Source organism: Morus notabilis, unplaced genomic scaffold (assembly GCF_000414095.1).
Source record: "Morus notabilis unplaced genomic scaffold, ASM41409v2 Scaffold1300, whole genome shotgun sequence".
Classification (NCBI taxonomy): domain Eukaryota; kingdom Viridiplantae; phylum Streptophyta; class Magnoliopsida; order Rosales; family Moraceae; genus Morus; species Morus notabilis.
The window spans coordinates 64,786-85,534 of NW_010362109.1; the positions used below are offsets into that span (position 1 = coordinate 64,786).

The 20,749-nt window shown below is 35.4% G+C and overlaps 2 protein-coding genes and 1 pseudogene across 2 annotated transcripts in view; 1 reads left to right on the plus strand and 2 right to left on the minus strand.

Moving 5' to 3' along the window:
• Positions 1-4,471: 4,471 nt before the first annotated feature.
• On the plus strand, positions 4,472-6,887 carry LOC21394414 (annotated as a pseudogene).
• A 1,351-nt stretch (positions 6,888-8,238) lies between these two features.
• LOC21394415 (exocyst complex component EXO70B1) lies at positions 8,239-10,563 on the minus strand. The gene has a single exon (XM_010101142.2). The coding sequence runs from the start codon at positions 10,387-10,389 to the stop codon at positions 8,479-8,481; it is 1,911 nt and encodes a 636-aa protein (XP_010099444.1). The 5' UTR covers positions 10,390-10,563; the 3' UTR covers positions 8,239-8,478.
• Positions 10,564-16,778: 6,215 nt separating this feature from the next.
• Positions 16,779-20,749, minus strand: part of LOC112092172 (sorting nexin 2A-like) — a 5,554-nt gene continuing 1,583 nt past the window's right edge. Inside the window, exons 2-6 of the mRNA XM_024167576.1 lie at positions 20,630-20,749; positions 20,249-20,458; positions 19,768-20,028; positions 17,645-17,731; positions 16,779-17,098 (exon numbers count right to left, since the gene is read on the minus strand). Of these exons, the coding sequence (XP_024023344.1) occupies positions 17,018-17,098; positions 17,645-17,731; positions 19,768-20,028; positions 20,249-20,458; positions 20,630-20,749 (759 nt within the window). The 3' untranslated portion in view covers positions 16,779-17,017. The remainder of the gene's footprint in view (positions 17,099-17,644; positions 17,732-19,767; positions 20,029-20,248; positions 20,459-20,629) is intronic.

Here is a 20,749-nt window from a genome sequence, read left to right on the forward strand (position 1 = left end):
CGTGTATTAATTTTTGAATGCAAAATATAAATACAAATGTGAATTTTTGACCCATCCCGGTCCCTCAGCACCCCGCCGCGCGGGCCGGAGGCTTTTTTACAACATTTTTTTTATTTTTTTAGGTTATTTTTTGCATGCATAGTTAGAAAAATGTAAGGATTGTATCTGTAAAATTTCAGAATTTTTTGACTTCATTTTTGTTTTATTTTATTTTTCAAAGACGAAAAATAAAAAAAATCATAAAAAATAGGGTATTCATCAAAAAATGGTGCCGCTTGCTCCATTAATTCTTAAAAATCATGTATTAATTTTAGAATACAAAGCATAAATAAAAATATGAATTGTTGACCCATCTCGGCCCTTGGGCGCCACACTGCACGGGCTGAGGGCTTTTTTACAGTATTTTTTCCCCTTTTTGAGGCCATATTTTGTAGGCGTGCTCAAAAAAATGTAAGGATCGTGTCTACAAAATTTTATAATTTTTTGACAATGATTTTATTTTATTTTATTTTTCAAAGACGAAAAATAGAGAAAATGATAAAAAAAAAATAGAATATTCATCTAAAAATGGTGCTGCTTGTTGCTTTCATTCTAAAAAATCGTGTATTAATTTTAGAATGCAAAAAATAATAAAAATTTAAATTTTTGACCTATCATGTCACCGTGCGGGCCGGGGGATTTTTTATAGCGTTTTTCTTTTTTTTCATTTTTTGAGGACATTTTTGCACGCATGCTCAGAAAAATATAAGGATCGTGTCTGCAAAATTTCAAAAGTTTTTGACGTCGTTTTTGTTTTATGTTATTTTTCAAAGACGAAAAATAGAGAAAATCATTAAAAAAAAGAATATTCATCAGAAAATGTTGCTGCTTGTTGCATTAATTCCTAAAAATCATGTATTAATTTTAGAATGTAAAACATAAATAAAAATATGAATTTTTTACCCATCCCGGCCCCTGGGCATCCCACTGCTGGGGCTGGGGACTTTTTGGCAACATTTTTCTTTTTTCATTTTTTGGGGCTTTTTTTTGTAAGCATTCTCAGAAAAATGTATGAATCACATAATGTAAAATTTCAAAAAATTTTGACATCGTTTTTATTTTATTTTATTTTTTTAAAGACAAAAATAAAAAAAATCATAAAAAATAAAATATTCATAAAAAATAGTGCCACTTGTTACATTAATGCCTAAAAATCAAAAAAATTGATCATTTACAATATTTATATATATCATAAATAGTTCATACGTAAAGAGTTATTTCCAAAATCCTAACTACCACCAATGTGATGCCAAAACTTTTTGTCTCTTTCTAGCTTAATTCCAAAGAGAGAGCAGTGTTTGTAATAATTCACTTAATAATAATCTTTAAGTTAATACCTGTCAGTTGGTTCAAAACTTCTTCCGAGGAGGATTCTTTCTTCGATCACCGTGGAGATCGATTAAAAGCCAATGAATGTTTCAACTTAGTTTTAGATATTTTTTTGAAGATACGATAGAATTTTGAATGTAGAAATCTGCGGTAGGTGAGATATACGGTCTCATATTGCACAATATTTTATGCATGGCATTTTCAGGTTGCATGGTGCAGAGTTTGAGTTTAACCAAGCTTGTGATAATTGCAACAACTAGTTTTGAAAATTTTCTATATTTTATTTGTTTGCTTCATGTTTCTAGACATGAGGTAGGATATGGAAAAAGATCTCGACCAATAAAAGTATATATATATAATAGTTCCTGATATATGCATAAATAGTATGTATATCATGTTTTGTATCACAAGAAAAATTATGTATCTAATGTAGAAACTCTTTTTTGTACTAGATTAATATGGAGGTTGGCATCAATTCCAATACAAGATATCTTCCATGATCCTGCACAAGTGCACCAAAATTCGATCAAATTTAATAAAACAATCGGAAGATTTATGTTGACTTTCCTTTGTCTTTTATTGTTAAACCTGTTTCTATATATGATTAAAATTTTTACCTGTAATATTTCACGGAGGTTCCTACTTGGTTTTCCCTTAACACAGCGAATTATGATCAGGAAGGAAATCAGGTTCACAGATTAGTTGTCCCAGCAGTTGGGTGATTTGAGCTGGGTCGGTATGTCTAATGGGTTAAGAGGCCCAAGTTCGAAGTTTAAAGGGAGAAAGAGGGAAATAGGCCAAGATGAATTAAAATTAATAAGTCAATAGTTTATATAAGTTAATAAATATACCAAATTACTGTTTTCGTCCATAACTTGTCTGGTTATGAACCATAACTTGACAAGTTATTGTCCATAACTTATTTAGTTATGAACCATAACTTGACAAGTTTGTCCATAACTTATCTGATTATAAACCATAACTTAATAAGTTATGAACTATGAATTTCTATAACTAAAAAATAGCCTATATACTTTCTTAAGCTTTTCATATTAACTTATTTCCTACTATTTCCAAGTTTAAATATAAGAATCCCTGGAACAGAACAAGATGATGAAATATAAATTGTTGGGCCGAGAATCGCAATATCCAACAATAGATCTTGGTGGTATCTCTGTAAACATACTTTAGTGTTTTATTTCTTCAAAAAATAACACTTCAAAAATGTAAAATATCTTAATTACCCTCATTTGCTTTCGGTCTACAGTGGTTTACTTTTAGTATACCATTGGTTCACCTTTTTGTATACTCCTTTTATTTTATTTTTTTTGGAACCTTTTTGTATACTTTTGAGTATACCAGAGGTTTAATTTCTGATATATTAGTTTACGTTTTAGTATATAATGGTTTACTTGCTAAAAACGCACGCTAGATCGGCTGCAAGATTATGCTCATGAAGCAAATTATATCTCATGCAACTTTTTCACTAAGATAGAACCAAATTCGACTTGAGGTCATGTCGAAGAGGCGAGCTAGATGGTGGCCTACACAAGGGCTGAGACCGACTCGGGGTTGCTGTATGCCGCAACCAACCATCGTACTAGGGAAGAGGAGTGGGAGGGGAGAGAATAGAAGAAAAAGAGATCGTATGGGTATTTTGGACTTTTTGTCTATCAAACGTTTGTTAAGACAAAAACAAAGGGTTAACAAAGTTCAGAAATCCACTCCCTGCTATTGGATACAATTTTCTTAAGGATAATTGTGTAGTCTTTTTTTTTTTTTTCCAAATCTTTGAGACTTTTTTATCGCAAAATCTTGGAGACTTTTAGAACCATTATAAAACAGCGTTTAGTCTTTTCTTCCAAATCTCATTCGGAAATTTATGCCAAAAAGAGAATTTATAATGAGATAATGCTTAAATATTGTTTGCCTCTTCCAAGACTCATTGAAAGGGATGCTTTTTTTAATTCTTCATAGTGCAATCGCAAATATCCAATTTCACTTGAGGCATTTTGTAGTATTCCTTTCTGAATATTTTGGTTTTGCTAGCCATTTTGTTTATTGAGTCTTGACTAAAAGGTGAATAATATTTAATATCAGCACCGGTAACATATATACCGCATTAAGAGAAATTTCTTTTGACCCGCCATGAGCTAATTAGAGTATGATTATGGCTTAGTTTGGTAGTTTTGTAAATCTTAGAAAAATTATTTTTAACTGTGCTGAAGAAAGAATTAGCTGTTATAAAAAATAACTGAGTGTTTAGTAAAATGTAATCATTCAAGTGTTGCTGGTTCGAAAAACATTGTAATAACGTTTGCTAAATTGTAAAGTGAAATTACTGTAAATAGTTAAGATAACCAAAATAAACATGACATGATTTTAAATATGTATAATTTTATTTGTTATTAAGAAATACATGTTTAACTTAAAAAAACATGTTTAAATAAGAAAGGAAACACATAAAAATTTATTTGTTATTAAAAAATACTTGTTTAAAGTAAAAAATAAAAACATAATTTGGCGCTGATCTTTATGATAATTTCTTTTTTTCATTTCTTCATTGACAAAATCACAAATGTGCTTTTTGTTTGAATATATTCCTTCTTTTGTGGATTGTTTGGAGAATTAATTAACTTCTACCTCTTTTTCTCTTTACAACTAAGGCAACGCCTGAATTACACGGTAAACTTTATATGGAAGCAGTACAGGAGAATATCACAAAGAAAGCACGAAAATAACACATACCAACATTAATCATTTAGCGTATATATTTCAGTCCAGACTCATTTCTTGCTAAAACTCATAAAGCATAGATTTATAGCTTCCAACCAAAAAAAAAAAAAGCACATTAGTTATAAGAAACCGATCGATCAATATCTGCTCCAATTCCATCGGCAAAGCAATATATCTGTCCTTTCTCATGTATTAAGTAAGAACAGGAACTTGGCATCCATGTCACGTTTCCTTTTTTTTTTTTTTTATCTTTTTAAAGTTCTTTTACAAATCATATCTATGTAGAGATTCACTAGAAACAGTTTTAGAGCCTAAAACACTAAATAAATCAATATATACGATACACATGAATTAAAAGTAAATAACAATGGCGCCAACTACCACCATCTTGCTCATAATTTCATGCACGTGCAGTAGTGCCTCTAGGGCAAAACTAGCTCCCCCAAACCTCCCCGCCATTCTAATCTTCGGCGATTAGACGGTCGATACAGGCAACAACAACTACATTAACACACTGTTTAAAGGTAACCATTACCCTTATGGCAAGGATTTCCCTGGTCATGTCCCTACAGGCAGGTTTTCTAACGGAAAGCTAGTTCCTGATTTTATTGCCTCAATGCTAAGGATAAAAAACGACATTGTTCCTCCTTTTCTTCATCCAAAACTATCAGATGAGGACCTCCCCACCGGTGTCAGCTTCGCATCTGCCGGATCGGGGTATGATGAGTTAACTACAGTAGCATCTGGGGTCATACCAGTTTTGAAGCAAGCACACTACTTCAAGGAACACTTGGTGAGACTTCAGAGGATTGTAGGGGAAAAGCAGGCCAAAAAGATGGTTAATGGGGCTTTGGTTATAGTAAGTGCAGGCACTAATGACTTTGGTTTTAATTACTATGACGTACCCACAAGGAAGATAGAATTCAACATTAGTGGCTACCAAGATTTTCTGCAGAAGAGACTCGAAACTTGTTAGGACTCCCGTCGAACTATCACCTTAGAGCAATTATACTAAGAAATATAACAGGAATCTGGAAATTAACCAGGAGATTGGCCTGGATCCTTTTATTGAATCACGATGAAAATGAAAACAGGGAAAACAATTACAATGCCGGAAATAAAAGATAGAAGGGAATTCGAGGACCCCTCCAAACCTCCACAGACTCACTCTCACTTAATTCTCGACGCCCTCTCCGTAGCCCCCGCTAGGACTACTTATTTCCACCCTCTAACTAACTTCCTTCCCAATCCTACCCTGGCACACAGCCCCATAACCATAACCGTATCCTAACAACTCGCCCCTTACCCTTGCCTTGGCTCCATGTTACTTAAATCCCCCTTCTGCCCCTGCATATTCCTATTCCTTCTTCTGGCATACACAAACCTGAGGCTTGGAGGTCTAACAAAACTTTTATCAAGGTGACCTTTTTCCCCCCTCATCTTTTTCCATTTTTCATGATCATACATCTAATATTTCCGGAGGTTTTATCTAATTAGGAGCTTATAATTTTTTTATCTAATATTTGCTATATTACATTTGTTTAATATGTCGTCATATATATTAGAACTATATTGATATTACATCTAAATTGATTTAGATTTGATATAAATCTGATGGGGTTGGAAATAATAAAGCTATAGGACACCAGTGTTATCCTTCGCTACATGATTCAGCACTTAAAAAAAAACAAAAAAAACAAAAAACAAATTTGTTAATATTGGTGGATCTTGCAACAACCTAAAAAGGCACCACCAGCGTTGTATACCAATTAGTCATATGATTAGGGACGCCAGAAAATAGAAATGCTCTATAACGCCTCTATTCAGTTAAAAATGTAACTCTTTTGCACCTTAAACTGGTATATATACTAAACAACACTTTCTTTTCTTTTTCTTCTAAATATTGTATACTAATCGATATGAAAACAATTCACAAAAAGTTTTTTTTTTTTTTTTTTGAATAAAACTTCCTCAAATAGAAGAGAATATTATTAAAGAAAGGAAAAGAATACAAATTAAAAATTCAATCAAAAGAATCTGTAAAAAGGCAAACTATAACATCTCTATATACTAAAAAATCAAAAGAATCAGAATACCACCAATTTTTATTCCTATTTATCACACCAAGATTAGGTAACTCGTTGGCATAGCAATTAGTCTATCTACACACACGAAAAAACCTAAAATCCGTCCTTTTAGACAGCAAAACAGCATGATCTCATGAATTCTGCAACTTCCAAGGCACATGTAAAGATCCAGGCCTAAAGAAGCAAAAAAGCCATAACTGAATCACAGAAAAGAAGTACATATCAAGTATATTACTGTTTAAATATCAAATGTTGGTATCCAAAATTTCATGCATTGGATTTGTATGATCTTGGATGCCAAAAAATAGCCATATCAGGGCTTCCTCCAATCGGTTGTTTGCCCATTCAAATAAGTGCAAAGCGAGTGAGTGTGGAGGATCGGAGCTGTATAGAGGAGTAGAATTCAGACGCAAAAGTTTACAATCGCAAGCTTGCAAGTCTTTTACCCAGAATACAGGCACAGCTTACAGGGAGCAAAATTGTCTATACAGATATATAAACACCCTTGATCGATATGATCAATCATCCTGAGAAATATGGTAAGCATAAGTTTATTAAAAACTTTTATATTTTATTACGAAAAATTTCTACTGCAGGAGTTGTAATTTTAACTAACTTGTATTGCATTTTTAATCGTTGAATAAAGTTTTTATGACATTATTGATGATTGTAGCAGCTTTGTATCTTATGCGTTAGAATCTTAATCTAATGATTAAGACAATAGTTTCTTATTAATAGTTAAAGTACGATCTCTACAATAGTTTCTTATTAATAGTTAAAGTACGATCTCTATCGTAGAAGCCCCCTTTATTATGATGTTTGGAGTACCCCTATTCACCGTGATGGGTTAAACTGTTAAAGGTAGAATGAATTTTCTGGTGCTATGTATCCTTCTGATGCGATTCAGTATAACATTTCTACACGTTTATATAAATATATTTATATATATGTGTATATTTTCAGGAACAATCGCAAAGTGGCTGTTGCTGGGCTACCTCCAATAGGATGTCTAACTATTCAAATTACTACCAAATTTAAGCATACAGAAGAAAAAAAAAAAAAAAAAAAAAAAAAAGGATTGGGATACGATTATTTTGATGCAACCAGTTTTGGTAAGGCCAGCAGAGGATGCTGGGGAACAGGGCATATTGAAGCAGCAGCATCATGCAAGCAAAGGGGGAATAGCATTTATCCCACTGATGCAGCATAATATCAGTATCTCACTGTAAACCTCAAGAAAAAACTATTTTCGAGATAACAGTCATTGATTTCAATTTAATCAGCGTTAAATATGAAAATTAAGACGTCTATAATCTCCAACAGAGATTCATACGCCAATAAAATAACATATAAAATCCAATGAATGCTTATTTTATCGAATTCTCTCTACATGTTGCCGAGGTTTCGTAATATGCTCGTTGCTGGCCAAGAATGTTCGGGAGATAGATAACTGAGAATAGAGGTAAAATTTGAATATTTTCAGAAACTGGAATCTCATGAAAAATCAAAAAGAAGATTAAAAAGTCAATCGAAGAGGTTAAAAAAACTATATAGAAACAACTAACAACAGTATCTTAGTAGCTGTCTCTATTTTGCTCAATAAAACAGGAACGAACGAGGATCCAATGCTATGTTTTGTCTTCTGGAAGTGGCACAGTCCAAAGATTTCTTTTTTTTTTTTTTCGGATGTTACTCTTCAAATCATTTCCATTTTCCCATAATGAAGAATATTGATTTATGGAAGATCATTGAGATTGTTCTGAGTTAGTAATACATTACTCGAACTGTGCTTAAATCATATTGAAACATCCCCTGGGTTTAGAATTGTGCTTCATGACCGAACTTTGCCAAAGAAGCTGCCTCCTAAATCATCTCTACCTATAGAATTGTACTTCATCGTAAAATCAAATTTAAAAACATTGCCTCCCTTTATTTTCCAATGTGTTAATCTTAAATATAAAAGCACAACCTCTAAACTTGACTACTTGAGTAATTTCCCATCCCGAAAACAAATTCCAATAATGCTAACTAGAGTTCCAGAACCCAGTTTTTTGAATGCAACAAAACTTCTATATAATTTACAAAAGTAAATATAAACTATTATCCGTCTATGAGTTCCACTATTGAACGTGGGAGTAGAAAAAAGAAAGCGCTACTTTTATCACAAGTAAACATCTAACCGAAGGCCACAAATAAATTTTAGACCATTCATACAAGAAAAAAGAGAGAAAAAGTACAGTTTTAAGCATAGACTCCTAGATACAAACTATCGTCAGTGGATTTACCTCTACCTCCGGCCACCGGTTGATCCTCCACTTCTCTGAAACAAGTCATTAATCCGAGCTTCTATATCTTCCGCGCCATACTTGATGTGCCTCTCAGCATTCCTCCCCAGCTCAGGAACGTTCTGGAACCTTCCAATAAAGCTTTGATACGCGGGTGACACAAGTTTGGCCACCGAAATCTTCAATTCCTCCCTCAGCTGCTCGTCGAAAATGACCCATGTAGATTGGTTTTTGCAAATCTCCTCAAAGCTCTGGTTGAAAGACTTGAGCTTTTCTTTCATGGACCTCGCGGCGACATTAGGCGCCACGGAGCTGTCCAGCTTCAGCAGTCCCAAGACCTTATTCCATGAGCTCCGCTGGTAATTCACGTGGAATTGCCGGACTTTGGCCGTGTGTTTTCGGATCCAATCGTCGCCCAAAAGCAATCCCAATTCGTTGTCTTTCACCTTCTGAACAATGTATCTTCCGTTGTTCATCATGAACACGTAGCATAAAGCAGGGTCCTTGTATATCTTGGACTTGGCCTCTAGATTGCTCTCCAGAAGCTCCATTATCCAAGATATCTGAACCGACATTGACGACGACGAGGCTCGGTCCTCGAGCTTCGCCATGGGAGGCATCGCCGAAGCGTTCTCCTCGAACACTTGCTCAAGAGTTTGCCGGGACCGGCACGCCGCTCGGAGGTAATTCATCACGTAGCGAGTAATCGGATGAAGCCCGCCGCCAGGAACAGGAACTTTGGCCGGGTCGCGACTGATCAAATTCTCCAATTCCATGAAAATTCCTCTAATTGCTTCACCTAACCGTTTCCAGATGGTGATCGCTTCGTTCCTGAGCAACATACAGTACTGATCAGAGAAGACGGACTCGAACTCGGGGAGCAAATCCCTCAGCGTATCGAACACGTCTAGAATCTTGAAGAGGCGCTCCGGCGACCGCGATCCTATCGCTAAGGCGTCGGCGAAGTTCAGCAGCTGAATCGTGGATCCGCGACAGACCTCCATAAACGAGAGGTCGGCCGCCGACGAGAAGCCGAAGAAGACGCGATCGACGAGGCGCCGCTCGCTCGGGAAGAGGATCCGAAGCGTGACGTTGGCGGCCTTGATCCACCGCTCGATTTCGTCCTCGAGGTCCTGCCACGCCATCTTGTGGACGTCCTCGATGCTCAGCTTCTTCAACCCTAACCTCGAGAGGCTCTCCTCCAGGAACTCCCTCCGGCAGCTGCTGTACACGTGCGAGCACTCCTTCCCGAACCCGGCGGCCACCATCCGCTTCGCCATTTCGTGGAGGTCGTTGATCGTCCCCGACGGAAGCGCGTCGATCACGATGTCGTAGTCGCCGATCGGCCTAGCCGTCGGAATCTGGCTCTCCTCACCTCCCTCCGCTTCTCCTTCCTCCTCCTCGTCCTCCGACTCGCAGGACAAGTTCCCGGCCGTCTCGCCGTTCCCGTAAGAGCGGCTCAGCTCGATCGACTCGCCGCCGCGCTCCATCAACGACCTAAACTCGTCCTCGACTCGGAACATGGCCTGCTGCATCAAGTCGTCGGCCCGTGCGAGACACGCGCTGACGTTCTTCTCCTCTGCCAAGTGGCTCCACTCCCTGACGGTGGCGATGAGCTCGTCGATGGCGTCGAGGAAGGCGGAGGAGTCGGCGGGGTCGAGCCAGATTGGCTGGTCCGCCGCCACGTACTGGGAGATCTGACGGTCGAGGGACTTGAGGGCGTGATCCAATACGGCGCAGGCCCTGGGATCGTCTTCTCCGACAACCTTCTCGGACAATTTCTCGCGAGAAAATCTCCCGTCGAAGTTGGAGAATATCTGCAAAATATCGTCCGCCATAGTATCGTTGCTTCCCAGGGTTTTGGCTATGTGGCGCGCAACGGCTAACCATTTCTCTTCGCCGTTCTCAGCCATTGTTTTTGTCTTTTGTTGTCCTTTTTTTTTTCCTCTCCTTAGGATTTAAGAATCAAGCTCAACTTCTCCTACGATTGAGAGAAGAAAATATGAAATTCAGACATGGTTTAGTTTGGGCATATGTTTGAGGAAAATTTTAAAGAGCAAGAAAGGAAAGACCTTGGAAAACGCGGTTTGTGGGGATGTGGAAAAGTAAAGCAAGTAGGTAATAATGTTTGAGAGAAAATTAAAAAAAAAAAAGGAAAAAAAAATATTGATGCAAAATTAGACCAAATAAAGACGGAGGCTATACGGACAAGAGTTGATGGAGACTGGTGAGAGGGACAGAACAGTAGAGGAGAAGAAAAGAAAATTAAAGAAACAAATAAAACTGAGCTTTCTTTTTGACTTTGAATCCTTCTTTTTCTTTTGTTTCTCTCAGCTTTTTTTTATTTATTTATTTGTTTTCAATTTTGTGGTTTGATTTTGGTGGGAAAGGATAAGGGTGGAATTGGAAGGAGACAAAAAATGAGAAAAAGAACGTCTCAAATGGTTTTGGACTCGGATTATATCTTGTGGAATTGGTCCTCTTGGGATAATTAATTAATTAATGCAGCACCAGTCACTAATGTCTCTTTAATTCTGTGCACTTCATACAGCTGACAGTTGAGGAAGAGACTTGAATTTTGGGCTTGAGCGAGTCTACTCTCTCTATGTAATGGAAAACCACCACTTTTGCATGATGGTCGCTTCTTGTGGAATGAGAAACTTACGCGTCTGTAGATTTTGTGACAATTGTGGGAGGAAATTAATTAAACTCGAACAAAAATTAATGCAAAATAAATATATGAATTGAAAATGATGCCAATTTAGATGGCATCCGTAACAAGTAATGCATGGACATTGGTTGGAACTTGGAAGAGTGAGAAAGTTGTGATTACACCAAATTTGTTCATGTTCATAAACCAACGCAGAGATTACCCTCTACATGTTTATACCTTTCTTTCTTCCTACTGAATACACATTTAACAACTTAAATTAGTAAAATAAACGGAGTCTTAATCATTTATTTCACAAAAGAATGAAGAATCTCGTTTTATCATTCTGTGTAACAGCCTAGCCTGCTCTTTCTTTTCTCTCTCTCTCTTTTTTTTTTTTTTTTTGAAATGCCCCTCATATTCTTTAATTAAACACGTTATGTTGTTGTTGTGTGTGTCTAAAGACTTTCGGATGAGTATAAAATATACGTTTTTGCCAAAATTTTCTATTAATAGAAGGCTCTGTAAGGAGAATAGACTAGAAAACCTGAAGCTGATCTGAGGCTAGAGGTTAGTAAGATTTGTGTTTTTTTTTTTTGCTTGAAATATTACGATTTGTGTATTTGTGCTCTATTAAGTTTGTCTAACTTGTAGGAAGATGACAACTAGACATGCTCAAACAACCGCTGCGTTTGACGTTAGCTATAAACCAGTTTAAGCTAGGAAACAAGCCGAGTAAATATGACTAAGATGAACTTCTTGGTAATATGGTGGTGAAAAATAATGTTGCGAGTGTCATGCCTTGATGGATGCTTCAGTAGCTCAGTTCCGTGTTCCTTTTTCCACTGCTTTGATTTCATATGCCATGGTAAACCATGGAAGCAAGTTATAAGGAAATCTTTTTGTATAAAATCCATATGCCAATTTACTCAAAAAGTTACCGGTCATTTCCCAAAACATGCTTGGCTCAATGACCACACCATATACTAAAACATTGATTTACCATTTTGTGACTAAACATTAACCCGTTTAGTTCGTTAATTTAAATATTTAATTCGAGTTGATATATGACTTTATGTGAAAACTTTTTACTGTAGCAAAAAAGTTAAATGTCACTATTTCTGAGAGTTTTTTACTATAACAAAACTCAAATTCTAAACTCGAATTGGTAAAATGAACGGGACCAATAGCAACTTATTACCATAAACATATGAAAAATTCTACACTTGGAAGTCCTCGTTGCACTCACTGGTGGGAGATGAATAGGAGTATGATGCAAACCGTCTGGATTAAGATCAATGAAAGCACGTGTTTTACTATGGATGCAATAGCACCCCAACTTTTCCTACATGAGCATAAATAATTGATGCCGTTTAGCTCTCACTGTGTCGTTTTCTCGGTGCGAGAATGAAGGGGATGAAAACCTCATGTAACGGACTAATAGTACGGGCATATATTATTTATATTATTAATTTGTCCTTAACATAAATATTTGGTGGTCTACATCATTCTTCTTGATCTTTATTTTATGTTTGGCTGGTATCCTCCTTTTTGTTTAACTACAAAGAGAGGATCGTATCAGTCGTTATAAGCAACCTTTTTTCTTTTAAATTCTGTAGCTCCCCACAGAATTAACCTCAAGTCAAAAACTATTACCCCTTTGGTAAACATGTTCAACTTTAATTTGATCTAATATTTGACAAATATTTTTAAGGTTTGGTGGTTCAAATTATTGACTTGATATTTTTAACTAAAAAAAATCAATTCTTTAATTTGAGTTTTTAATTTGAGTTGCTATGTGATTTTATATTACAGCATAGCATAAAAAAAATAAAAAATAAAAAGTCATGTGTTTTTTTATGAGTTTTTAACTATAATAAAATTAAAATTAAAAATTTAAATTGATAAAATGAATGAGTCATGAATAGTATTTCACTAGAGGTCCAAAATTCAGACATCATTTCCATTGATTAAACAGTCATAATTCCCAACCTTCCTTCCAAAATTCCATCAATGCCCTCACCTCCACCAACTAATCCCAACCACTGATTAGATACTAGTTTAGTTTCAATTATGTGGGATGGTGGTTGGTGATGGGACGAGGGAGAGGGATATGAGTATCACCCTTTTGCTTGAGGAATTCTCTTGACAAGGACAATTAGGAAGCGGTACAGGATAAAGATAATGTTCCTAATTATATTTTTACTAGTTGAAACAACGTGCGTAGTGAGACTCCGTGTCGGAAAAAAATTATACGTAATTCTTACAATGAAGGAAGTGCACTTATTAATGTCAACAATTTGTATCAACACAAGACATCAAACTCTCTTTATTCCTGGAATAACAAAAATAGTGCTAGTTACATTTGCAATAGTAATTAGACAAGCAAGCTTAAAGTACTCATAGGAGAAATACAAAGGAAAGAAGAGAAATCTACATCAGAAAAACAAGCAAATCTATTAAAAGGTGAGATGCAATATGTAAGAGATTGGGTTGTAAGTGTCAAAATAGAACATCTTTAAAAAAAATAAAAAAAAAAATAGAGAGTAAGGGAACAACATACTTCACAAAGAAACAAGAGTAAATTGTCCGTGGAGGTCCAAAAGCATATCCATAAGCCACAAACACATATCAGTCTTTGTCCATATAAACTTCACAATTAAAAAAAAATGGGCGCCGATCTCCAAAGGTGATCTCCAAAAATTCACAAAAGATTTAGAATTCAAAAATCCATAGTGAAAGTATCCATATAAGTCCATTGATAACAAGCAAATAACTTTATATTGTAAAGAACATCTACATCAATCCATTTTGTATATACGAATATTAGGAAGCAAGAAAAAATAAGCAAATTTGTTCACACCTTTTATGCAAATTGTTCTGAGATACAAACACTTAAAAAAAATAAAAATAAAAGGCAACAACAACAACAAACAAATAAAAGTCTATTTTAGATGGGAAAAAATGTTGGAAGAAAACTTCAATTGGTCTCTGAGAGAATGCACGAGGAAATTAAACAACATTCTTTTTTCTCTGTCCCAAATATCAGATCATATGTACACTTAAAGAGAAAAAAAGAGAGGAGGAAAAAGGAGGAAAAAAGGGAAGGAAAAGATAGTTCATTTTTCCTCTTGCACTTCTTTTTTCTCTATCATAATAAAAACCTCCATCAAACTAAAATTTCTACAGCCAAAATAAACAAAAAATCATGTCTAGTGATGAACGTCACATATGCTGCTAAAACCTACCTCAGTTTTGCACTTCAGCTGGTTTTGAACCTGATATCTCCTCAACTTCTAGAGCTGCAAAGGTAAAGACTGAACTGATCTGCCATAAACCAGGAAAAAAAAATTGTAAATAAATACAGATACCTGGCGCATTGGCAGAAAATCAGCAGGTAAAAAAAACCCATCAAATGAGAACAAAATTTATTCCAACTATTTGTAAATGACAACATGGTTCCACAGATAGGCTCCAACTACAGAAGGAAAAGCATAGTTAATCTACAGCCATATAAGACTATAACAACAGAGCCTTTTTTTTTTTTTTTTTTTTTTTTTTTTTTTAAAAAGAGTAGAGATAAACACGTACCCATGTAGAAAATGAAAGACGAAGTAGAGATAAACACGTACCCATGTAGAAAAGCAACCACAAAAACAATGCGAACCACCAAACTATTAGATTATCATAACCACCAACAAAAACAATCAAATTCGGCCACTTTTTTTTTAATTTTTTTAAAAAACTAGAATCCAAACCTAAATATTGTCAAAACCAATACTCAAACGACTATTAATTTTCTTCTCCATTTTTCATATTAAAACCTAAACCAACAAACAAACATCAGATATTCAGATTCTAAGTGATATCACCATAAGGGAACAAACGAAAACATTAAGAAATGACCAGAAATGCTAAAGAAGGAAGGGAAGTGAGAGATCCAAACCGGAAAGAGAAAAAGCCTCCACGACTGAGTAAGAGGACAAATAACTGAGTAAGAGAGTCAGCAGGAGCGAAGAAGGTAGCGTCGCTGAGCGAAGAGGAAGAAGAAAGGGAAAAAAAAGGTCACGCGGCTCGATCGTAAACGTTTAACATCTATTCTTATCTCGGGCTTTAAAAGCAAAGAGGACAATACCTCTGCCATCTGCCATCTGCCATCTGCCATTTGCCATCAAGGAGCGAAGAAAAGGCGATTGGGAGAGAAACAAAAGAAAAGAAGCTGAAAAGAAAGAGAGAGAGCGTGAGCCAAAAAAATAAAATAAAATAAAATATCAAGCCTTTTCTACCAAAACGTAGAATCCGTTCACTTCGCTGATTTGAGTTTATAATTCGAATTGAGATGTGATTTTATGTGAGAATTTTTTACTATAGTAAAAAAGTTAGATGTGACTATTTCTGAGAGCTTTTTACTGTAACAAAACTCAAATTCTAAACTCAAATCGACGAAATGAACAGGGCCGTAAAGTTTCAACCAAAAGCGTATTGCGTTTTCTATTATATAGATACTTATTATATAGATACTCTCTATGTTTTAGGTTTACTTAAAATTGATACATTTAATTTTTAATCTCGTTAAATATATACTTTTAAATTAAATTTAATATATAAATTTATATTTTATCTCAATTAATAATTAATTTTAACCTTTAAAATGATAAAATTATCCTTAAAAAAAAAAACTAAAAACTTTTCAATATTACAAAACATGAAAACTAAAAACAAAAAAACAAAAGAAACTCATTTCAATGGTATTGTGCATAATTTTGAGGGCAAAACCAAAAGTTCAGATTTTTAGTTTTTTTTTTTCCTTTTTTTCATTTTTATTCAAAGGTATTTTAAGTATTTTTAAGATTATAATCGTAAAAAGATATAAATTTAAGTATTAAATCTAATTTAAAAATATATATTTAATGAGATTAAAAATTAAAGGTATAATTTTTAAATAAACCTAAAAAAAATAGTATAAAAGGTAAATATCCAATTATTTTACTAAAAATTGTTGCATTTTTTTTTCCCTGTTACTCGGTTTCAAGAATTTATTAATTATCCTTGGATGGCACATATGGCATTGACTTGTTGTGATCCTCGACAACCCTGTGGATAGATTGAATTTGAACTAGCTTCTTTAGGTCTTTGCTTCAACCGAGTGGGAATGTCCAAACAAGCTACTCAACAGGGAAAAAAAAAATCCAATCCTTGGGAATAGAATCCATTTTTAAGCTGCATTTTATCAAGCTACTCAATAGGAAAAAAAAAAAAAAAAAAAAAACCCAATCCTTGGTAAAAGAATCGTATGGATGAAAAGGGGACAGTTAATCAGAACCTTCAAGTAAATAAAAATCCAATCCTTGGGAAAAGAATCGATGGATGAAAAGAAGGCAGTCAATCAGAACTTTGGAGTAAATAACTCAAACAGAGTTGAATTAATTGAGAATTCATCAACTGTATTGAGCTCATTTATTTACTTTACTATTCGTTAAATGGTTACAAGAAAGCTCATCTTTCATTAAGTTTAATTTAGCTCTTTAAAAAAAGAACTAAAAGAATAATTCTACCTTTCGCGCTGATATAACTGACAGCAATAATTAAACAACTGAAGGTGGTATTTCTAAAAATTACCATGATCCCAATCTCTCGTTAACAAAGTCAGAGTCAGGAAATCAAGATGTAAAAACCTCAAAATGTCAAACAAGTAGCATTATAATTTACAGAATCAAATTCAAGTGCCGCAATTTTTCTAACAGATACAACTCGGGAAACCTAAAGAACTACCAAGTGCACCCTTTTTGTTTGTTGGTTGGATGTAATTTGATTTTTACAGGGTGAGGATCAATAGAAATCTGAAAGAAAATAGAAAGAAGAAGAAAGTAGTGAATATACATCCTTGAGTTTCAACTGCTCTCTTTTACATATCCACTTGTATCCTCTGCGACCTTTGACCATACGTTTGAAACTTTCTCAGCATATCCCACCTGTAAAATTGATATATACCAAAGACTTGGAATAAACACTCCAATGGAATACTTGTGAATCGTGAAGATTTGACGTATTTTAGCAGCCATTTCACTTGCGTTCTAAATGAAAATCCGAGTAGCAAAAGTGAACAAGGTGAGCAAAGATCGAACTCAAAATATGTAAACACGTAGCCACATAAACAATGATTGTCTATACTGCCTATACGAATCCTCGCCTATTTGAGAAAACATATTAGTTGACAGCAGCTACTTGGAGAAGGGGGAAAAATAGTAAATAAGATATGGTGGGGTATTTCTCTAGTAGAACATGTTCTTTTTAACTACCGACAAGTGTTGTTGTTTTAATTGTCTGTGTTGCACACTAAAGCACAGATCAGACCGTTTAAATCATAACCAACGGTTAAAACAGTAGTATCTACAAGTAGTTAAAAAGAATAGATCCTAGCATAGTAGGTCCCATGCATTACCCTTTAAATAGCCTTGATAGCCAAGATATCAGACGTAGAGGAGACCCTGAGAAACAAAACCAAAAGAGTAGAGTACCTGGTTAAGGACAAACCCTTTCAACATGTTCAAGAAGTCAGCATGCCGCTCCCTGTCAAATCTTTCAAGTTCATTCCTATTATTTTCCTGTGTCAACAATGATTTTAAAAATGAATATAAGATCAGGATAATGAGCAAGGACGGATTAACACTATAGCCAGAAAAATGACATCCTAATGTTCACGGTAACTAAAAATGCAGACAACTAATTCTTCACGTCAGCTTTGTTTTTCCAGTCACAGGACTTTGCCACGGAGGGTGTACAAGGTTAACTACTGCTTGCAATGAGGGAACAAAATGAGAACGAGTTATATATTCCCCAATTAGGACAAGATGGGTTTCGAGAAACAATCACGAATAGAGCAAGCGAACACCATTATTTATTCTAAACCAATAAACACTCCAATGTCAAATGCATACACCACACATTTTCACATGGAACCCTACATGTCACACGGAAACATTATAATTGGTTGAAAAACAAATGGTAATCGTGATTGGTCAGAAAACATGGTGATAATTTTTTCTTCATATATTACTCGGGAAAAAAGAAATTGTACAGATCAGATCTTTCAGTCCAATTCAGAGCATTTATCACACAGCCATATGAACAAGCATAACAGTCACAGACAATCAATAGATAACAATTTCATTCACTAGAAAACTGAGAATATCATCCCGACATAGAAAGCTGGGATTAACATAGCACTATCGATACAAATCCAACTTATACACTAAGCAGTCAATACCAACCAATTCCTAGCATCCTCTTGGTCATTTCCAATCAATTGCTAGTGCCCTCTTGCTCAAGGTCGCATATTTTACCTCCAAGGTATAGCTGACACCTTGTCTAAGTAGTATTACCTAGACCAATTTTGAAAACAAAGGGACTCACTCAACCAAGTTTTGGTTCCAAGTTACAGTAACCTAGTCATCCCTTTATCTCCGGCAAATACATAACAAGAGCCCATTCCTACTGTGTGGCCATTTTGGAAAAGAAGAGCCAAACGCAAATTGAATCATGATAGATTGCATAATCTTGTCCTAACTCCAACTTCCCCGTAAGACCAATTGCTTCCCTTCCTGTAACTATCTTGAAGTTCTCAAGTTACTGCTTGGACAACATTTTATAAAATTCAACCGCCTTGAGTCAGGTTTAAACACTAAACTCTAACGAATAACTCAAAATTAATGATATAAAATTCATACTTCACGATCAGGTATCATAAGAGTCAACTGGAGAAATAAAACTCCATATGCAATCCTCAATCTCAGCCATCATATTCGAGCCCTTGATATATCCTACTCTATAAGAAAAAATGACAGGTCATGGGCAAGAAAGTGGCTGAACCAATAAGCAGGGAAAAAATTAATCAGTTGCAAGTGCTAGAAGGATCAAAGGAAAGACAACTTATAGTGAGCAGGCAAAGCAGTGGGAAATAACGGGAGAAGCCTGCCCGTAAAAGGGAAGATAGAATTGTGATATCTAACTCAAGCAGTTGTATCCATAGTTTGACCAAGAATAATCCTCCTTTTGCAAACTTGAGTAATTCGTCATAAGGTCAATTTAAGGGCATGTCTACCTACACGAACAAGAAAGAAAAAGAGAGGAATGTTTTCCTTTTCCCACCTATTCATATGTTTACTTACAAATGAGAATTAGTAATTTAGTAAGATCCACGTGGTGTCGGGAATTCAAATCCTAACTCACCCTTGATATTGTTTCCTCGTTAATAGGAATAAATGCAGAATTTACTTATACACCCATATCAAGCCAATGATTATTTAATGTACACAAGGACATTTTGGTGTAACAAAAAAAAAGGGGGCATTTTGGTGATTAAATTGATAAATTCCTATTCCTAAGTTGGATAAACACCGAAAAGGGAACCGGACTGTTTCCGACCCCACTTCCAAAGATATAAGTAAATGCTCAAAAGGAAATCAATTATCCTCATTTAACAGTTAGGTAAACATGCCCTACGCGTCAAAAGCACAAAATCACATACGGAGAACATAAATACATAACTTAAGGACCTCCATATAAGATACATCCAAAAATACCATAAAAACATTAGCCTGAATTCAGTTACATTTAAAACCGTTGAGGAATTAAACAATACCTTGATTCGTTCATATTCCCTGATTGCAACACTTTTAGCATCCTCAGTTACCCTTATGGTTTCTTGTAACTCCTCTAGTTTGCGAATCCTTGATTTGTCACCACCAAATATTTTTGATGATGCCACCTCAAGCTTTTCAGCCCTCGACTGCAATGAAGCTAGTTCAGATAGAAGAGTCTGCACAGTCAGTAAAGCACTCGAGCGATCTGAAAACGCACTGTTGACGGCTAACATTAGCCCGAGATATTCATGGAGCGTATCCTGCAATACATATAATAGAATCATGAAAAAGGAAAGGGGAAAATGCAAGCATAAACCCGCTCCTGTTGCCAAGTTTGAGATTCAACTTGACATACAAATCTCAAGCATCCCATTCATCAAAATCATAATGCTTCCCACTAGTTTCAACAGAATCGGCAATAATGTGCACAACATAAAGGCACTATTTATGCATTGCCTAATGACAAAGGTTTGCAATTACCAAGTGTTTGACAGTCTGAGCATTCAACTCCCGGTAGAATCTGCTCGCTTTAACAGCAGCAGTTGCTAGACCTTTCGTGTTTGCAGCACGGACTCTTTGGGCGTTACAAACAGCCTCCTCGTTCTCGAATTTCGTCAACTTAATAAATGCCAATCCTAATTCTCCCAATGTCTCTCCCATATCTTGTTGGGCTTTAACTAGTGATTCAGCCTATCATCAGAAAACCAATAACCATTCTAGATTTTGCATATGACACAAACAAACCAATAACCATTTCGCAATTGGCATTACAATTAACTAACCAACCATAAAAGATGTTAAAAATAACATTAAAACTACTGAAAAAAAGCGATGAGTTTCCTTTTAGGTACTATCAATTACCTGCTGGGAAGCATTGCTGAGTTGTTGCTCAAGCTCATGCATCTTCTCCTTCTTCTCCATGAACTCCTTATCCTCCTCGACCAACGGCGGCTTCGAGCCGCCCCAGTCGTTGGCCACCGA